This window comes from Melozone crissalis, unplaced genomic scaffold (assembly GCF_028551555.1).
Source record: "Melozone crissalis strain CALT ecotype California unplaced genomic scaffold, PUWL_Pcris_2 ptg000057l_1, whole genome shotgun sequence".
Taxonomy (NCBI): Eukaryota; Metazoa; Chordata; class Aves; order Passeriformes; family Passerellidae; genus Melozone; species Melozone crissalis.
In genome coordinates, this window is record NW_026535835.1 from 7,104,179 (window position 1) to 7,124,623 (window position 20,445).

The 20,445-nt window shown below is 50.5% G+C and overlaps 1 protein-coding gene across 1 annotated transcript in view; it reads left to right on the forward strand.

The window, feature by feature from the left end:
* The first annotated feature begins 3,407 nt into the window (after positions 1-3,407).
* The window catches only part of LRRC75A (leucine rich repeat containing 75A), a 55,734-nt gene continuing 38,696 nt past the window's right edge, over positions 3,408-20,445 (forward strand). The window contains exon 1 of the mRNA XM_054287482.1: positions 3,408-3,718. Within this exon, the coding sequence (XP_054143457.1) occupies positions 3,455-3,718 (264 nt within the window). The 5' untranslated portion in view covers positions 3,408-3,454. The remainder of the gene's footprint in view (positions 3,719-20,445) is intronic.

Here is a 20,445-nt window from a genome sequence, read left to right on the forward strand (position 1 = left end):
ACCCAGCTCCTCCAGGGGCTGTTTGCTCTCACTGCTAACCAGCTCACACCCCACACTCCTGCCTTTATTTTTCTAATTTATTTTTTTAATTTTTCCCCCCCTGGCTTTGTCCTGTGTGCCACGAACATCCAGGAGCAGGGGCTGAACTCCCTGCCCTGCTGGCAGCAGTGTCAGGAGGGCAAAGGTTGGGCTCTGTTTGTTGACTCAGGGCTGTGGTTGCTGGGCAGAACCCTCTCCTTGCTCTCCTTGGCCAGCCCTGCCCCTCCTTGGTGCCTCCAGGGTGCCCCAAACCACTGGGATCCCCAGGGAATGAGGATGAGGATGAGGATTGGGGTGCTCCACAATGGATGGATGGGCCTGGAGAGGCTCCTGGTACCTGTGCTGACAAAGCTGCATGAACAGCCAGTTTGGAACTGCTTGAAAATGCACAAAATGCCTTTTTTTAAAGTGGGGGAAAGCCAGGGGTGGGCTGGATTTGGTTCTCCTCGTGCCTCAGCACCTTCAGGGCACCTCTCCCTCCCTCCTGCATGGGCTGCTCTGGTTTTGTGGCTGTGTCACTCTGGGGGAGTGAGGGCAGCTCAGCCCCATGTGGGATTTCCCTCTCTGCTGCTTTTCCAGCCTGGAATATTTTTGTTGCAGAGGTGAACTGACCTTGCTGGCTCCTTGCTGTACCTCAGACTTAGAGATGAGAGGAAAGAACAGGCTCTGGGATGGACCTGGGGACAGGCAGAGGGTTAAAGAATAAAGCAGGGATTTATTAAAATCCATCCCCTCAATGGATCCACCTTGGGCAGCACAAGAGCCCAGCCAGGGCTGCACCCAAAATGAACCAAAATGGTCCCAAAATGAACCCAAGATGAACCAAAATGGTCCCAAAATGCACAAACACTCACAGGGACTCTCACTTTTATCAATTCTGCCTCATTTGCATATTGGAATTAATTGTCCAATTCCAGCTTTAGATTATATAAGTCCCATCCTTCTTGTTTTTCTCTCTTCAATTCACTCTTTATAGGAATGCATGAAATAAAAGCCTGAGTCCCTCAGAGAGAGAAAAGAATGCAGAGTTTGAATTAGAACCTCTAGAGAAGCTGAAATATATTATGAAGTCAGGCAGACTTGAAGTAGAAGTGTAAGTTTTAGCTTTAAGTAAATAGAAATACATCTTGAGTGCCTTAGGAGACTGTGTTAGCCAGTCAAAGGCCCTAAAGCCTGGTTGAACTTAGCTCCAGACATAACAAAAACACAACAGGACATTGCTTGGGTTTTCAGATGGAATAGATAGAACTGTTTGTGTAAATAGATAAAATTATATATGCAGATTTTAGGTAAGAACACAGATTGTACCATTTACATAAATAGACAAAAATTATATATGTAAGATTTTGTGTGAGAACTGACATTACTTTTGTACATTAGAATTAAGTTCAGATTGGTGCAGAATGTTTTAGAATCGTGTTTTTAGCTGATTGGATGATTTATGAATAAAAAGCCCCAGTAATGGGGTGCAGATGATGATGATGATGAAGAAGAAAAGGAGATAGTGGCTGCTGCTTTTGCTGCTTCTGCTCAAAACATCAGGGCTCTATGCCAGAAAGCTTTTAGCACAGACTTTAATAATTACTCTGAACTCCTTGCATTGATGCAGTAAACAACTTTACTACAACAAATAACTGCTCTTCTCTCTTTGAAGACCCAAGGCCCACAATGACAACCATTGTTTGTATTTTTTGGGACTGCAGCTTGTCCTTGGTCAAGCTGGAAAAGATTGTTTTGTCTCCCAACCCTGTGAAGGGAACTTGTTAACACCTAATAAGAAGCTCAGAGCTACACCTAAAGCAGCACAGAATCTGAAAAATATAAAAGTTAAAACCTGAGGCATCACCTGTTTCCTTCATCTGACTTGACTCTCTGTGGCTGAAGTGTGAACTGGAGTTTTTGGTCCTGAGCTGTGTTTTTGGGGAGAGGACACCCAGCCTTTGGGTCATGGGCAGCACAGCCCTGCAGAGCAGAGCCAAACCCTGCTGAAGTCACTGGGGCCGCGCTGTTCTCGTGGTCTGTGGATCAGAATGAGTCAAGTTTGAGAAACAATTGCAGGGGCCTCCAGCCCTGTGGTGGTGGGGGAGAGCTGCCTTTCATCCACCACAGTAACGTGGAATTTGTGTGTTCAGGGATGTGCCATTGCACGGGGTGCAGAGAGGCAAAAACTTCCCATGGGGGATTCTTTTTTAAAAACAGTTGCAGAGCTTTTCTGTGTTGGAAAACATCCCCTCATTGCTTTGGGATTCTTTTTAAAACAGTTGCAAAGCGTTACTGTGTGGGAAACCATCCCCTCACATCAGGAGAGGGCCTGAGGGCACAGCTGGGGCCTCATCACCCCAAAGCTGATCCCTCCCAGGTTCTTCTTGAGCAATTTGTGTCCTGCAGCAAGTGAGCAGAGCCTGGCTGGAGAAGCTGCTCACCGTGAGCTTTATCAGGGAGCTTCAATCCATGCCCTGAGCCCGGGCAGGGGAGTGCCTGAGAGATCAGGGGTGATGGAACGCCAGGGGTGATGGAATATGGGCTGGGGAGCGGCTGGAAGGAGCAGCACCTGCAAGGGAGGGGTGGCAGCGCCGGCTGGGGATGGGGCACAGGTGGTGATGTTCCGATGGGCAGCAGGGCTGAGGGTGAGGGAGGGCAGCAGGTGCAGGATCAGCCAGGCTCGGTGTGGCAGGACACAGTGCCAGCATCGCCCGCGGGGGACAGGCAGGGGGACACCCCCGAGGGACCGAACGCCACCAAACCCCGCGGGTGCCGAGGCTCGGGCCGGAATCCCTCCCCGGGGATGCCCTCGGGGGCGCCGCCCAGCCCGGCCCCATCCGCGCTGCCCCCGGCGGGGCGTGCGGAGCCCCCGGCCCGCGGGGAAGGAAGGACGAGCCAGCCCCGTCCGGCTGCGGCTTCCTCCGCAAGCCCTGCCTCGGTGCACGGTGCCCGCCCCCGGCCCTCCCCCGGCTCTCCCCGCTCCGAGCGCCCCGAGCCGGCCGGGCCGAGCCGAGCCGAGCCGAGCCGCCTCCGGGGGAGCCCGCTGAGCGCAACAGTTCCCCCCGAGCCCGGGGGACCCCTCGGCACCGGGAGGAGGCTGCGCGGAGGAGCAGCCGCCGCCGGGCTGAGGCAGCGCCCGGAGCTGCCCGGAGCTGCCCGGATCCGGCGGTTCTGCCGCTGCCGGCGATGGAGCGGAGCGGAGCGGCCGAGCCGCGGCTCCTCCCGGCCGGGCGCAGCCGCCCCAGCCTCCGCCTGAGGGAGCGGAGCCGCCCCGCCGCCGCCGGGCAGCGACCCCTCCGCTGATCCCCCCGAGCCTCCCGGGCATCCTCGGAACCTCCCGAGCCTTTGTGCATCCCCTGAGCCCTTTGTGCCGTGCCCCCCCAGGCTCGGCGCCCCCTTGCATGCGGCCCCCGGGCTGCGGGAGCCGCCGGCCATGGGCACCAAGCAGACCAAGGGCTGCCAGCCGGGCAGCGCCGGGGAGAGCCCCCCGGGGCAGCCCCGCAGGAAGGCGGCCCCCAGGGAAAGGGGCGATTTCCTGGCTTCCCTCGTGGCTAAGTCCGGCGAGAAGTTCGGCAAGGGCGCCGGCGCCAGCTTGCCCCCGTACCACCGGAGGATCTGCATGATCCAGGACATGCTGCTGCTGGTCAAGCAGGGCAGGCAGGAGGAGGCCACCGAGCTGCTGAAGAACCTGCGGCAGGTGAGTGAGCACGGGCGGCTTTCTCCGGGGAAGGGGCTGAGCTGGGGAAAACGGAGCTGGAGAACAACTGGTGCTGCTTTATGGTGGCAAACAGCGGCCACGCTCCGCTCCTGCGGCTCTGACTCGCGTGGTGGAATTTTGGGGAAGCTGCAGGGTGGTCAGGGTGTCACAGAGAGGGAAATACCCCCAGGGAGGTGCTCGGTGCTGTCTACAACCAGCAAACGCTGCCGGGTGTGTTTTTCCCCCTTCCCTTTTGCCTTGTGGCTCTGGGGTTTGCAGCCTGCTCCAAGTGGTTCCCACTCAACTTTCCAAAAGTTTGGTGTTTCAAGCAGCTCCGGAAAAGCGCCGAGGCAATTGGAGCTGGCAGCTTTTGAGAATCAGCTCTTTTCTTTGCTGGCTCACAAATACCCAGAGCTGGCAGCGTTGCTTTTTTATCTTTTTGGCGCACACAATCGCCTGGTGGAGTTTTGCTGGTGTTGACTGTGGCTGGGAGAAACGAGAATTCCCCACTCCCCACTCTGGGGAAATGGGGAATTAATTGTAGCGAGCCCGAGACCTTTTGCTTTGAAAAATCTGTTTGAGCTGGGCATTAGCTGGGAAGCAACAGGACGGAAAGTTGCTGTGAGCAAACAGAAAAGCAAATTAGCATTTAATCTTTTCCTGCTGATAGGTGCTGATAAAAACACCCGAGTGCTCTGGGCGTTTTCAAGGCTCTGGGGTGCGCAGGGCTTTGAGTTTTCCATGCAAACCTAAAGCAGATCCATCTTCCAGCTCGGGTTTTCTCCCTGGGCTGCTCGGTGTAACCAGTTCTGCCAGCCGGGTAAAAGTTGTTCAGATCTCTGCTGGGCACGGGGAGCTGATTTTTTGCCCTATAGTTTGTCCATGGGACTGCTCCAGTCTGGTTTTCTTTTGGGATTTTGTGTTTGGGGTTTGCTGCTGGTGGTTTTCTGGTTTTCTTTTGGGATTTTGTGTTTGGGGGTCGCTGCTGGTGGTTTTCTGGTTTTCTTTTGGGATTTTGTCTTTGGGGTTTGCTGCTGTTGTTTTTTTTTTTTGCTGATAGCATTTCATCCCCACACCATTTTCTGGTCCAGGTGACTTTTCAGTGAGTGGATGTGTTGTTTGGGGCTTGTCCCCATTCAGCCCATTTCCATTTCTCCCTCTGCCCTGCGGGTTTAGGATTACCTTCAGAGCAGCCCAGCTGAGAAATCTGAACTGTGTCATATGATTTCTGGTTTTTTTCATGGAAAACTCTCCCCACTTTCAACTTTGGGATAAAATACTTTTCCTGAGAGGAGCGTGCTGCCTCTCTGGGATTTGGGGGTGGAATTCCTTGGGACAGTGACCTCTCCATTTGGGATCTGTGGGACCGTGGGGGCTGAGCTGGGCAGCAGATCAGAGCCCAAATGTTGCACCCTCTCAGCCACGCCAAATCTTTATCGTTGCCACAGCCCATTGGAGCTGGCAGAAGGGCAGGTGCTAATTTTAGAGGGTGTTTATCTCAAACACCTCCCCAAAAAATAAATCTTGGGGCCTGCAAAGTGCCAGGAATCACTCTCACGTTCTCCCTGGCTCCAGGCTGGTTTTTCTCAGGTCTGTCCTCACTCTCTGTGCAGAATGAGGGAGCTGGCATGTGTCACCATGGATGCCCTAATAACAAACCTGACCACGGGGGAACCCTCTCATCTCTGGAGATTGGGAAGAAAAAGCTAAAAATTAATCTCAAACTGCTGGGGGAAGCAAGGAACCTGTTACAGTCAGGTGCATCTCTGGCACTGAGTGTCTCTGAAGAGCTCTCTCTGATAAAATATATCTTAGAGTGTCAAAACAGAGAACTCTCTGTCCTAGATACCATAATAGACTCCAGGCAGGTTTTTAATGAGGTGATATTAATCCCTGCCTCCAGGGAGGGAGTGTGGGATGCCCCACTGAACAAATCCCGGCTGCTCTGGGGCTTCCAGCAGCTGCATTTTGGGAGGGGATGGTTCAGGAGGGGCTCCAAGGCACCCCTGGGGTTGTTCCCACTCCAGCAGGAGCCTCCCAGAGCTCCCTTGGAGTGTCTCAGCCTGCAAGGGAGGATTTGGGGAGAAGGAAAGGGGTGGGTGGATGAGCCTGGTGGGGCAGAGACTTTTCCCTCAGCCAATTTTAGGGTGTCTGTTCTCCGTGCGGGTGCTGCTGTAAAACTGGGGGTTTTCCAGCAAAATTGGGGTTTTCCCAGCAAACCCAGTGCCCTGGTGCCCAGCTCTCAGCAGAGATTTTTTTTAAATCCCAGGCATTTAGGTCACTGGGAGCCTTTCCACTGACTTGAGCTGGCTTTGAAGCCAGCCCAGCGTGCTGCTGAGGGGTGGCTGACAGCATCCCTCCACAATTTCTTTTTGGAGCAGGATGAGCACATGGCCAGAGCTGAAAATCTTGGTTTTTTGTGCCATAACACCCTGCCCTACCCACCCACTGCAAGACAAGGTCTGGGGGGCTTTTTTTGCCCCCACAAAAGGTGTGTTTGATAATCAGAGCAGGGCTGCAATCCTGTATACAATCCTGTCATTCCTGTCCTATCCTTGGCATCAATGTCCACTGTGGCCTTTGCATTCCACCCATTTATTTGGAATTTATTTGGAATTTATTTAGAATTTATCCATCCTTCTCCCTCCCCTGAGGTGGCAGCGATGCTGTTTTCCTTACAGGCTCCTGTAAGAATTAATTTCTGTTTCTGGGGATGCCTGGGGGTTGCAAACAGCTATAAAATACTGAGATACAAAGTGATTTTTTTTTTTGTTTTGGTTTGTTTGTTTGTTTAAAAATATAACAAGTGCGAAGAGCAGACAGAGTTTGCTTCCTCAGAGAGGTCAGCAGTGGTCTCTGCTGTGGAGGCAATTCGATCCCACTGCCTGCCCCCAAAATAACACTCCTGTTATTGCTGCTGCCAGCAGCCATTCCAAAGGGTTTGTGCTCCTCTGGCACAGCCAGGCTAATTTAACATCGAGCTCCTGAGGCACACAATACTCATTTCTTTTTCCTCCTTTCTGCTCTGGAGCCCAAAATTGAAACCCCCCAAATCCCAACTTTTATATGTGCTCTCCTTGGCCGAGGTGTTTTCCCTCAGGTGCTGCAGGGAGGATGCCTCTGGCATAAATGCAGTGGGAGGACACTGAAATAATTAACATTTGCTTTAGGCTGGTGTTGGGGGTTGCCAGAGGCTCGCTGGTCACCTGGAGGGAGCTGCTGGAAGTGACTCCTGCACTGAATAACTTGGAATTTATCTGCCATGGAGTGACTTCCCAGGTTTACCTGGCAGCATCTTCTCTGCTTTCCTACAAGGAGAGGCTAAAAAATGAATTTATTCAGGGTGTCCAGCACTTGGGACATGGGAACCCCCTCTCAAACCCCTCACACCATCCAGCTGGGAGAATTCCAGCTCCGTTTTTCCCAGCTGCAGAGCAGGATAGGTTTGAACATCACAGAGCGTGGCAATTTTATTTTTCCTTTTATTTTCTCCCCCATACTGGTGAGTTTCAGTGGTTAAGGCAGCCAAGCGCCGTCAGTATATTAAATTCTGGGAGTGTCTCTCCTGCTGGGGAGAGGATTTGTAAAACAAAGCATGTTTTCCTCCTCCTCCCTGCTGCCAGAGGATCGCTTTTCCCAGGCGAGATGGGGAAGCTCTTCCCAGCCCATTACGTTGCACTCAAGGAATTTGCCATTGGCTACGTGGAGCTTTTGCTGCTCTTCTGGGGCTGGGGGAGAGGGGAGGAAGAGGAGGATGAGGAATCCAGCAGATCTGAGCATCATCTGCACAGGGCAGGTGAGCAGCAGCTGCAGGAATTCAGTGGGGAAAGGGGGGAAAGCAAAGCATGGCAGTAAATGCCAGGGTGTGGCCAAAGCCAAATGCCAAGGTCCAAGGTGTGGCACCTCTGGCAAGGTGGATCCTGTGCCCTGTGCCAGCCTGGGGTGGGCATTGCCAGGGTGGGGAGGGCCCCAAATGCGCAAAAACACCACCAAAAATCCCATTTGCAGGAAAGGACTGGGAGCAAACGTGCTCTGTGCCCCTCAAACATTGCGGCCCCTCCTGGCTGGGGTCCAGCCTGGGATCCCTGGGGTTTGTCCCACAAAACCTTGGGGTTTACCCCACAAAACCGTGGGGTTTATCCCACAAAACCGTGGGGTTTGTCCCAGAAAACCTTGGAGTTTATCCCACAAAACCTTGGGGTTTATCCCACAAAACCTTGAGGGTTACCCCACAAAACCTTGGGATTTATCCCACAAAACCGTGAGGGTTATCCCACAACACCTTGGGGATTTATCCCACAAAACCTTGGGGTTTGTCCCACAACACCTTGGGGTTTATCCCACAAAACCTTGAGGGTTACCCCACAAAACTTTGGGATTTATTCCACAAAACCTTGGGGTTTATCCCACAAACAGCCCCTGCTGTGGGTGCAGCTGTGCCCCTGCCCCATCCCAAGGGGATTTTCCAGCCAGAGTTTGTGGGGAATGAGAGACGAGCTGAGCAACCTGGGAACTGTGTGGCACAGGGATGCTTAATTAATTAATTAATAATTAATATCATCATTGTAAAAGGGGCTTGACTGGATAATAAAACACACCAAAAAAAATTAGAAATACTGATGGTGCCAGCTCACTTTGGGCTCCTGTGACTTCCTCCTTGAGACACAAGAGAGGGGAAAAATGAAAATCTTTGTGGCTGGGCTCAGTGCTGGCCCTGTGCTCCCCAGCCATGGGCAGCATCCCATGGAAGCCACCTCAGGAATGCTGGAGGAGTTTCCCCAAAAATGAGCACCTGGTCCCTTCTCCTGTGTGCTCAGAGCACCAGAGGTGACCCAGCCTGGGGTCTCTGGGGGTCTCTGGGCTCCTCCCAGCCTGTGGCTGCCAGCTGAGGGCAGAGATGAGGAATTTTGCAGGATTTGGGTTGTTTTTCCCCAATTGGGAGCTGCTGGGGCTGGGTGAGGGCCCTGCAGCAGGGCCCCACAGGGTGGAAGTTGGGTAACCCTGCTCTGAGCAGGGTGGCTTTGGGATGAACCCTCATTTCCTCTGCCTCAAGCTGCTGCTGAAACCCCACCAGGGCTCCCCACACAGTGCCTTTTAACCCTTGGGCTGCTGGAGGCACTGACAACAAATATCTCTGGGATTTGGGGTGTTTCCTGCCCCAAAAAGGGGTTTTGGTGTTCCCAAACCCTGCCCTACTGTAAGATGCTCCCTGGCTTTGCCTCTTCCCATCCTTCAGTGGGATGTGCAGGCACAGGATTGGATTTAATGATTTAATGAACCCCCTGGAAGGTGCCTGCTGCTGCTCCTCCTGGGGGAAATGTGGTTTTGGGGGCAGAGGGAGGCTGGGATGTGATACAAAGTGAGGGCTGGGCTGGGCTGTGGGCACCTGAACAGAGCATCAGGCCCTGCCTGTGCCCTCACTGCAGACACGAACCTCCAAGCTGGCACAAGTTAATGGTTGTTGTTCACCCCAGCCCGTGTTCAGCACTTTCTCTGCTTATATAACAGCAGGAATGTGTTTTTCCCCACCCCAGGCTCTGCTTTTTTCACACCTGATATGAAATGCAGCAGCTGGGGGCTGCAGACAGCCTGGCACACACCTTTTTTCCCCCTCTATTTTCCTTTTTCTCTTGTTTCAGGCAGTGAAAGGCCCGAGTGTGAGGCTGCCTGCTCTCCCTGGCAGCGTGGGTGTGTGGGCACAGCCTCGCTGCACATCCCTGGGCTGTGTGGGGGCAGCAATGGGGCTGGTGCACCTGAAATTCAATGTATTGGAGCTTCACTGGGGGGATTTGTGGCTGTGGCCTTCTCTGAGCTAAGGGAGGTGGTTATAGATTAATATTCATTTCATTCTCCTACAAGCAGTGTGGAATTTTTTTAGTATTCAACATCTTCAGGTCCTGGCCAAATGCCTGATGTGATTTAATGCCTGATTCCATTTCTCTTTCTGTGTCTGTGTGTGTCTCAGCCTCCTTCTCCTTCAAATTTTGGAGAAAAGATCACTGCATGACAAATTTCATCTTGCCTCTAAAAGGAAAAGCAAATTGTCCATTCCATTCCTCTCCAGGGCCAAGGTTTTAGCCCCAATTACTCCTGGCTCTGACCCTGCTGCTGGAGAGCAGGAGCTGCTTGGAGCTTTCCAGCATTCTCAGATCTTTTCAGGACTCTTTATCTTTCAGATTTGGTGTCTTTCAAAGTCAGAGGCTCTTCCTTTGTGAGAGCTTTGAGCTCTGGACAGGCAGCAGAGCCCAGGGCAGGGAGCTGCCTTTCCCTCATGCCTTTGGGTATCTCAGTGGATATTTCACTCTTTATATCACAGTAATCTCCCCAGAGTCCTGCCTGGGGTTTGATGTTGGTGGGGGAATTTCTTTATGGGATTCTGCCTTTCCCAGTGGTCCCAAAGTCCTTGTTGGAAAACCATGGATGTTTTCCTTGAGGTCTGCTCCTGCCCAGCCCTGGCTCCTGCTGATTTCAGTCCCTGGATGTCCCCTTTGCTGTGGCATTGCTTTCTGAGCAGCTTCCCAGCCCAGCTCCTGCTCCCAGTGCTGCTGCCCATTGCCACAGGTGCTCAGGGGCTGCATTTGGGGGAGATTTCAGCAAGGCAGCAAAGTTAATTCCAGTTGTGTGCAAATGAAGGTTGGTTCATTGAAGGAGAGGCTGAGAGGAGCAGGAGGAAGGAGAGCCAGCCTGGAGCAGGGCTTTTTTTTGGAGGATGGGGATTTATGTGCTGGGTTTTCAGCTCCTTGCTCTCTATTTAGGCACAGAAAGTGAGGAAATGGGTGCTGGGGACAGGAGCTGCAGTTCTGAGGGAGCTACAGCTCTGTTTCCTACCCTCAGCATGCAGAGAACGTTGAATTGAGCAAGCTCTGTCTGTCCCTTCCTCCCACCGCAAGGACAAGCTTGGAAATCAGAGACCAAACCCTCCTTGAGCAGTTCCTGTGCCTTCCCCTCTCCTTGTGCAGAGATCCCTGGGTGTCAGAGCACAGGGCTGTGAGCCAGGAGCCCCAATTTCCATGGCTGGGAAATTCTCTTTTCCTGTCCCAGGGGATGAGCCCTCTCTGGGCTGGGAGCAGATCATTCCTGCCTTGTCCTGCAGGGCTCTTCCTGCCCAAGGCCAGGATCTTGGCACAGCATTGAAATCCCAGCAGGGGAAAAAAGCAAAAGCTGCTGAGGAAGGAGAGCAGATTTTGGTGGGAAATGGTTGTTTTGGCCAGGGATGTGCTGAGGGTTTTTCCTGGGACATCTCTGTCCCTTTTCCCACCCTTCTGGAGCTGCTTTGGGATTTGGGGCATCCCCAGCCCCTGTGGGAAGTGGGATTCAGGAGTTGGGGGGTTTAGACCTCAACAAAAAACCCCAATTCCCTGCACAGGGATGAACTGACGCTGCTGCAGCCTGTGCCCCAGGTTTGGTTGGTGTTGAACAAACCCCAGCTCCAGGTTCAGCCTGAGCTCCCCAAAATCAGGGCAGAGCAGCCCAAATCTCTGCAAAAACAGCACTCAAACCTCACCAAACAGCCCCAAAGCCTTGGTTCATCCCAAACCCCTCCATTTATTTCCATTTGGATACAGCTCTCCCTTCTCCAGAAAGGATTTGGGGGAAATCTTGCTCCCCAATATCTCTCTGAGCTTCCTGGGCTTGCAGAAAACCAAATTGGGATGAGAGTGTGAATGATCTACACCCATGATTTACATCCAGCCAAAATAATCATGCAGGATTGGATTAAATCTTGATTTAAGCAGCCTTTTTTGTGTGTATGTGGGGTTTTTGGGGGTTTTTTTTGGGTTTTTTTTGTGTGTGTGTGGTTAGGATTTTTTGGGGGGATCATTCTATAAGAAAGAGGATGTTTTCCTGTTTGGTTGTAAAAAGCTGCTCCTGCTTGGGTGTAATTGGACACTTCCTTTTCTGAGGAGGGAGCCTGGTGGATCTGGGGACATTTATTGAGGCAGCTGTGTGGCTGGCTGAGGAGTTTTGTGTGGTTTTATTCTGGTGGGAAATGGTGAATTTGGGGTTTGCAGGGTTGATTGATCCTTTTGTGTTTCTGACTCGAGTTACAGGGAAATGAAAGCAAGTTTAAAGAGCACAAAAGTGGTTTTTAATGTTTTTTGTTTTTTTTTTTTTCATCAGTTAATACACTCAGAATATGCTGGATAAGAAAGCAGACAAAGCAAATGTCTCCAAACAGATTTTGCATTTAAAACTGGTTGATTCATTAAGTGGAGTGTTAATTGTGCATCATGAATTACACTTCTGGTCACCATAATTACAGAGCTTGGTCTCTCAGGTTGAACTTTTACTTGCAGATGGGAAATTGTGCATTTCTCCTTTGTACTCCTGATTTTTTCATTGACTTGCTGAAATTCTGTGTTAAACTGGACTAAGTGAATGAAAACCCTTGAAATTGGAACAGAACCTTAAGATCATGGAGTGAAACATTTGAATTAATTGAAATTAAGATGTTTTCTTTGTCCAAACTCTCTCCAAAGCTGTGTTTGCACTTTTTTCTGGTTGTTTTTATCATTGACTTCCCTGAAATTATTGGCAGCCATGTCCTGCCTACCTGGGCTAACAGGAGCTGTTTAAAATTAAATAAATTTTTCAATTTTAAAATGAAAGCCTGGCCAGAGGTTGGCATCAAATTGCTGGTTTGAAATCTAGGTGGTTTAAAGTATTCAGTGTTTAAAGCTACTTTATACAGCAGCATTAATTGAATTTTAATATCACTGAATGGAATCCTTGGGCAGCTCAGTCATTAATTCTTCCTCAGCAAGTTTGGGCATTTCCTGGTGACTTTGATGAGCCCAAATCCTTTATTTTTGGGTTTCTCTGGAGAGACTGAGCCAGCTGGGAGGATCCCACCTCCAGTTTGGAGGCTCATGCCAAGGTGGATCCTCAAAGGAGCCTCCAAATTCCCTGGTGCCAGACAGGGAAGGAAGGAGCTGTGAAAGCCTTCAAGAGAGATTTTACCTTCAAGAGAGATTTTTACCTTCAAGACAGATTTTTTACCTTCAAGAGAGATTTTTACCTTCAAGAGAGATTTTTACCTTCAAGAGAGATTTTACCTTCAAGACAGATTTTTTACCTTCAAGAGAGATTTTTACCTTCAAGAGAGATTTTACCTTCAAGAGAGATTTTACCTTCCAACCTTCTTCAAATAGCAAATAGCAAATCCCAGCCCTGCTCTGCCTGATGGTTCCAAATCTGATGCTGCAAATAAAACCACACAGGCATGGCAGAAATCATGGGAAAGGCTTCATTTCTTCCCTCCATCCCCAAAACTGACTTTCCTTTGTTGCTATGAGGTTCCCAGCTCTCTGTGGTGTGGGCACAGCACTGATTGAGTCTCAGGCTGGGAAATTGGAGACTGTTGAGCCACCCTGCAATAAATGAGGGAAATTTGCCCTTCTGATGGTCTCATCCATTCCCTTGCCCATTTTCCTGAGGTGTTTTAAGAGGAAAGCCTCCTCTCAGCAGCTCCAAAATGGATGTTTTATTGTGTGTGTGCCATTGCCAGGCTGTTTCATGGGCTCGCAGAGTGCCTGGCCAGCTCTGCTGGGCTGGATGTGCTGCATTTGGGGGAAATTCAGAGCATCCAGCAGGTGTGGAGCTGAGTTTGGGACTCTGCTTTCCATCCTCTCTCTGGATTGGAGATGGAACTCCTCACCAAAACCATGGTGTTACCAGTGTGGGGGTTCAGAGAGGCTTCAGGCTGGCAGAGGGGAGGTGTGGGTGGGATGTTGGGCAGGAATTGCTCCCTGGCACAGGTGCCCTGAGCAGCTCTGGCTGTTCCATCCCTGGCAGTGCCCAAGGCCAGGCTGGATCTCCCTGATCTATGGAAGGTGTCCCAGCCCATGGCAGAGGAGTGGGAATGAGATGAGCTTTGAGGTCCCTTCCAACCCAAACCAGTTTCTGCACAGATTTGTGGATTTAGGAAGGGGAAATGTGTCTCAGCTGGATGTGCACAAATCTGCTCTCCAACATCTCCTTTCTCAGTATAAAAATCCTTTCCATGGCATTCTTCTCTCTTGCCTTGCTGCTTTAGAACAAAGGTGGCAGCAGCCCCAGGAGCTGCCAGTTCTCCAGGTTTTCCTGGATTTTAGGATGTGAGCATCCCTGTAAGGCCCTGGGTACCTCATGAACAACAGAGGTGTGGGTGTGCAGCATCCAGCACAGCCCTGCTCCCACGTGGGGAGCAGCTGCTGGAGCTGTACCACTTCCAGGCAGGAATTCCTGGCATTTCTTGGCAGGAAAAAACGTCCCAAAGCTGATTTCCCACTCCATGGCACTGGGCATTCAGTGGAAAGGCTGAACTGTAAAACAGGAGCAGCTTTGGTGCTTCCCCTGAGCTCTCCATGCACAGCTTGGTTTCCCCTCTGGTTTCCTTCCTGCCCCATTGGTGTCCAGAGGAGGAGGATGGAGAATCTGGCCTGGTACAGGTGACAGGGAAAGGTTTGGCTGTGATGAACTTCTCCATCCTATTTCAGATGTAAAGCAGTTCTCAGATGGGATGAACTCCCTGAAACGTGGTGAGCAATCTTTGCTTGGGGTGCTTTCATCTCTTGCCCATCAGCTGCTGTTCTCCACCAACACAGAGAAAATACATCAGCCAAACTCCTCTACTGAAAGAGAATAAATCAGCCAAACTCTTCTACTGAAAGAAAATTCATCAGCCAAACTCCTCTCCTGAAAGAAAATAAATCACCAAACTCTTCTCCTGAAATACCTTTTTTTAAGAAAGGCCTTTTAGTTTTGCCTGATCACATAAATCAACTTTATCTTCCATGAGGACCCGTGTTTGCTCGTGTGCCCTCCCTTTGGAAGAGGGCAAAAATCCAGGAGCTGGAATATTCCCAAAGGCAGGGGCAGAGTGCCATTCCCACGGGCTGAGATCATCCCATTGGTTGGGAATGACATTGTGCAAAATCCTGGTGGGACCCAGCACTGACCAAACTCCCTGGGATGTTCCAGCTCTGACTGAGCCATCCCAGAGCCAGCAGGAAAATGCTGGAATCCCCATCCCTGGAGGAATTTATGGGATGTGGGGACATGCTTTAGTGCTGGGTTAGTGGTCAGATTTGAGCTTTTCCACCCTAAATAATTCCAGGATTCTTTATCAGGGAAAAGCTTCCCTGCTCCTCGTTTTTCAGAGGGAATGGAGCAGCAGAAGGGCTGAGCATCCCCCTGGCAAAGGGAATTCCCAAGAACAGGAATGAAGTGCACAGAAGTGGCAGGGCTGGGAGCAGCTGCTCCTTATCTCTTCCTGAGCAGGCACATCAGGGAAGATAAAGCAAAAAGGGAAAAGATAACACAGATTGAGTCAGCCTGCCTCTCAGAGGGAGCTTTTTCCAACCTATTTACTTGTCACTGGTGATTTTAGCCCAGCCTGTGGATCTTCAGAGAAAACCAAGGGTTTTTTTCCTCCTGTTTCATGCCTAACAAAAGGGAATCTTCCTTCCAGCCATGAATTTCTGGCATTTCTTGGCACTGGGGGAAGGTCCCAAGAGTGGGTTTGGTGTCACTGTGTGCTAAATGCCACCCCACATCTGTGTGTGTGAGGCTGGAGGTGTCTGATCCACCACCCACCAGTGGCTCCTCCACTTTCAAACCAGCTCAGGGTCTGTGTTAGTCATGTTTTAATGATATTGGGATCAGCTGCTCGTGGCTGTGTGAGGAATTCCAGCCCAGGGCTGGGGATGGAGCAGGGAAGGGGAGGCTCAGCACAATGAGCTCATCCTGCCTTTCCTCTTGCTCAGCTCATCAGGTTTCAGGATTATTCAGTGGTTGGAGCTGGGAAATGAGATTAAGGATTTGGTGCTGTGTCCTGAAACTTTCTGGGGTTCCTCTTCCTCTGCTGTGAACTTCAGGAGGAGCTGCTGGTGTGAAAAATATCAGTGCTGGCTGCTTTGGAGTTGGAAAATCAGTGTTTTGGGCTTGCAATGGCAGCGCTGGGAGCAGGAGCTGTGAGACTTTGTTGTGGCACTGAGGGAATATCTCGTGGCTTCCATGGGATTCAGCTGAGTGATCCCAGGAAGGCTCAGGGAAGCAGGAGGGATTAGCAGGGTGCTCTGTTACCCTTGGCATCCCAGGCTTCTCCCTGGGGACACTTCTGGGCTGGCGACACATTGTAGGGAACATCCCAGGGCATGGAGACAGGGGTGCTTTGCTGGTATTGCTGCTCTGGAGCTGCTCCCTGCCCTGTTCTGGGGGTGTTTTGGTGCTCACCCCCACCAAAACTGTTCACAGCTAGGTTAGCTTGTAATTGCTCCAAGTTATGTATTTTTATACCATGCAAATTTTGTTTCTGGAGTTTATTCGTGATACTTAGCTAGCTATTTTCAAGCTGTAAGCAAAATGTGTTTAAAAAAAAAAAAACTCAACTGACACAGTGTATTTTTGCAGGAATGAGGGAGAACCATGGAACAGGTATTTTTTAAAGGATGCATGATAGGAAGAAGGCTGCTTTTAACTGCTTATATCAGACATATTTCAATGCACTTGTCATTGGCAAATGCCTTGAAATATGGGCTGGGGAGAAGCCCCAGATGGAAGGAAACTCCCAATCCTGAGCTCTGCACAGCAGCTGTGACTCAGCAGTGGGAGCAGCAGCTCTGCTGTGGATCCTCTGCTGCAAAGGGAGCTCCAGGCGTGGTTTCCATCACCCAGCCCTGGCTCCTTCTCCTCCTGGGGCCACAGATCCCTCACAGGTTCCATTTCCAGGGGCCACAGATCCCTCACAGGTTCTGTTTCCTGGGCCACAGATCCCTCACAGGTTCTGTTTCCTGGGCCACAGATCCCTCACAGGTTCCATTTCTAGGGGCCACAGGTCCCTCACAGGCTCTGTTTCCTGGGGCCACAGATCCCTCACAGGTTCCATTTCCAGGGGCCACAGATCCCTCACAGGTTCCATTTCCAGGGGCCACAGGCCCCTCACAGGTTCCATTTCCAGGGGCCACAGGTCCCTCACAGGCTCTGTTTCCTGGGCCACAGGTCCCTCACAGGCTCTGTTTCCCTGGCAGAAGCTCCCTGGGCCAAGGTGTGTTTTGTGTCTGATCCTCCCGAGCTGCTCTGGCATCTCCACTGGGAAATGGAATATCAACAACAGCGATTTAATGGCCCTGGCTGTCAAACAAAGCAGAAATATTTGGATTTTAGTGAGGGGGTTGGCACCTTTTATTGCTGGAAACAGGATGTGGTGCTGCCTGTCCCATGTTCTGCTTCTCCTTGCCTGCCCTGTGGGTTTGGGGGTCCCCACAAACAGAAAAGCAGAAAATCTGTTTATTACTTGTATCTGTTCAGTGAAACCTGGGGTGGATTTCCCTTCTCAGCCAGCCACACAGGCTCTCAGGCCATATTTTGGGTTAATCTGTCACATCTCTGAGGCTCAGGACCAGCAGCCACCACCCTCTGTCCTTTCTGGAGCCTGGTGTGTGGTGAAATAAAGAGAATTTTAATGGCATTTACTGGAAATATTTGCTGGCTCTGGCTCGGGAGGGCAGAGCACTCTGCATCAGCCCAGCCTGTGTCCCTTGGGATCTCATTCCCTGATTTTGTGCAAAATTCTTCTTCCACTGCTCACTCGAGCTCAGCTCACTCTGGAGTGTCCCAATCCCTCCCCAAGAAGGGAACTGGGTGGAGAAAAGAAGTTTTGCTTAACAAAAACCTGCGTGAAGCACTCTGCTAACCCAACCCCCTTGGCTCCAGAGGGATTTAAACATGTGCTTGTAGTTAATCAGGTATTTAAGTGGTTTTGTGACTTGGCAAGGCTGAGAGGAGCTATCCCAGAGGAGAGCAGAGCAGAGCAGAGGCCTCCCAGCTGGAAGGGTTTGGAAATGGGGGTGTTGAGGGCAGCAGTGTGAGTTTGCCTTTCTGTGACTCAGTTTCTCCTTTTGTTCAGCTCTCTGCAGGAGCTGGGAGGCACCAGAGGCACCCCAAAATGCAATGGTTTGGTGAAACAGGATGAGTTGGGTTCAGTGTTGGTCAGTAAATTCATCTGAGCTGGCACAGGAAAGGTCCTGCCAGGTTAGTTCAGACCTGGCACATCCTGGACAGGATTCACCCAGGGTGAGGAAGGATTTTAAGGGAAATCATCCCCCCTCACTCTCTGAAAGCTGCTTGGGGAACCCCCAGCTCTGTGTGGGGCAGCTCAGAGAGGTTTCATGGAGTGTAAAGGAGATTTTTCCCTTGGTTCGTGGATTTCGCTCCATGGGGCAGCTCAGGAGAGGTTTCATGAAGTGTGAGGGAGATTTTTCCCCTTGGCTCATGGATTTCACCCTGGTGGGGCAGCTCAGGAGAGGTTTCATGGAATGTAAAGGAGATTTTCCCCTTGGCTCATGGATTTCACCTCTGTGGGGCAGCTCAGGAGAGGTTTAATGGGGTGTGAGGGAGATTTTCCCCTGGCTCATGGATTTCACCCCTGTGGGGCAGCTCAGGAGATGTTTCATGGAATGTAAAGGAGATTTTCCCCTTGGTTCATGGATTTTCACCCCTGAGCAGGGAGGTTTTCCCACCTCAATCTGATTTTCTTGCTGGGATTGCTCTGGAATTTGTCTCCACTTAACCACCCAGCATCACAGCACTGATGTTATTATGCAAAGTGTAGATTATTTAACCACACAAGGTTTTTTTAATTTATTGATTTGACGTTGCTTTGAATCCCATTACAGGGATCTGCTTTATTAAATGGACTTTGTCCATGCTCCAGATTAACTGGGGATGCTGGATTTGCAAATGAAAGAATTGGAATTCATGTTGTCCATGTTAATTACTTGGGTGATGCTGGCTTCCTTGGGGAAACCTTTCTTTTTATTCCACTCCTGTTGCTTTGTCTTAATTCAGAAAATCAGTTTGGTGCTGTGGGATTGGGTTGGTTTTTCTCCTTTGCTGGAATTCCCTTTTAACATTTAGGCAGATACTAAATGGTTTTATGGAATAGGCTCTTCCTGAGGATAAATTTTAATGCAAAAAAGGGTCAGGGAGCTTTTATTTCAATGTTTTGTTCAACCCCACTTCCTCCTCTTTTGCTTTGTGCTAAAATCTCTCTGTATCTTGTTCCTTCTAAATCTTTGCCTTGCAAAATCTCCTAATTCCTGCAGTGACACTCAGCCAGATTCTTGTGCTGAGTAATTCCACTCTCTTTGCTGGTAAAAATCCAGGATATGCCTGGATTTTGGTATGTGCAGGTATTGCTATTGATCTAAACACATTTTTTCCCTGTGTTCCTCCCACCCTGGCTCCTGCAGTGGTGTAAATATACCAGAAAAAAAAAAAAAAAAAGAAGAAAAAAAGGTTTGGCATGATTTTGTAGGAGTCAGCTGTAATTTGTTCACTTAAATTGTCTTTTTGTCATGCTTGCATTATTCCACAGCAGCCAGTTTGGAGAGTTAATTGAATATTTGTGTCTCTCAAAGATGCCTTCAATTACTTCCATTGAATAACTCTGGGAGAGAGAGCTGTGATGAGGAATCACTGATGCTTATTTTCTGTAGCAGAAATATCTGAGCCTTTATTCCAGCACCTATTAAAGGATGCCAAAACATTCCTGGAGCCTCCCAGCCCGAAATTCCATCCTTTTGAAGCAGAGTTTAGCATCCATTGAGCATTCACAATGCGTCCCTCCGTGGCTAATGCAATAATCATCAGCTCAGGGCTTGGAGGTGGGAGCAGCTTTCAGAGAGCAGTTCTTGGGTTGCAGCCTCTCATTGTGAGTGCAGCAGTGGATTGATTTCTGCTGGGTCCAGGAGGCTTCCAGGTGAGGCAGGAACAGCATTATTGATGCTGCAGCTTCTGGGGGAAGATGTGGGAGTGTTTTCCCAGGGCTGGACATCAAAATAAAACCCCTGGGTAGCTGTGGGCAATCCCCACCTCCGGATTTATGGCTGCATTGATCAATTCCCAGATATTTTCAACTTTTTTTTCCCCCATTGTTGGATTGCAACAGCTCTGCTGGCTGAGGAGGGCTGAGGAGGGCAAGGGGAGCCATCAAAAGCAACAATTTTGGAGTGGATAAAAAAGCAAATGTGTTGTTTCAAGTGAGATTTGCAATTCCTTCTGTTTCTGCCTGCTCCTGGGAGCAGCAGGTCAGGATGGGCTCAGAGAAGGGTTTTAACCTGCTGTACATCAGCAGAGCCACCCTGGCCTACTCCTGAAGCCTCTCCTGGTGGCAGCTGCTGGGCCCAGACCATAAATGCTGATTCCTGCCCAAGCAGAGCCTGGCTCAGAATTGATGGCAGAGCCTGGCAGCTCGTGCAGGGCTGTGTTAATTTGGAGAAGGTGCCTGGGTTAGAGGGGTGAGAGGTGAGGACTCCCAGTGCCCCATTTGCTCTGTTAGACCAGGGCTGAGCTTTCCTGCATCCTCCATCGCCTCAGCTCAGCTCCAGCAGGACCCAGGGTCCTTCCCAGGCACAGTCCCTGGCAGCAGCTGGGGACCATCTGGCCCAGCTGCAGAGCATCTGTTCTGCCATGCTGGGCTTTCCACAGCCCAGTCCTGCTCCTCCCCTTGCTGGGGTCTGTTCCTTCTTCCTTCCCAGTTCCTCTGAACTCAGAGGACCTTCATCACCTGTGAGACCCCTTCCCCATTTTATAAGCTACAAGAATGTAAAATTTGGTGGATGATTGGTTGATGAGTCATGATCACGATTTATATTTTTGTTTGGGTTTTTTTTATGGGGGGGTTAGTTGTATGTTTATTTTGGGGTGGTTATGGAATGATGATGACAGCTGGTTATTGTTTTTGA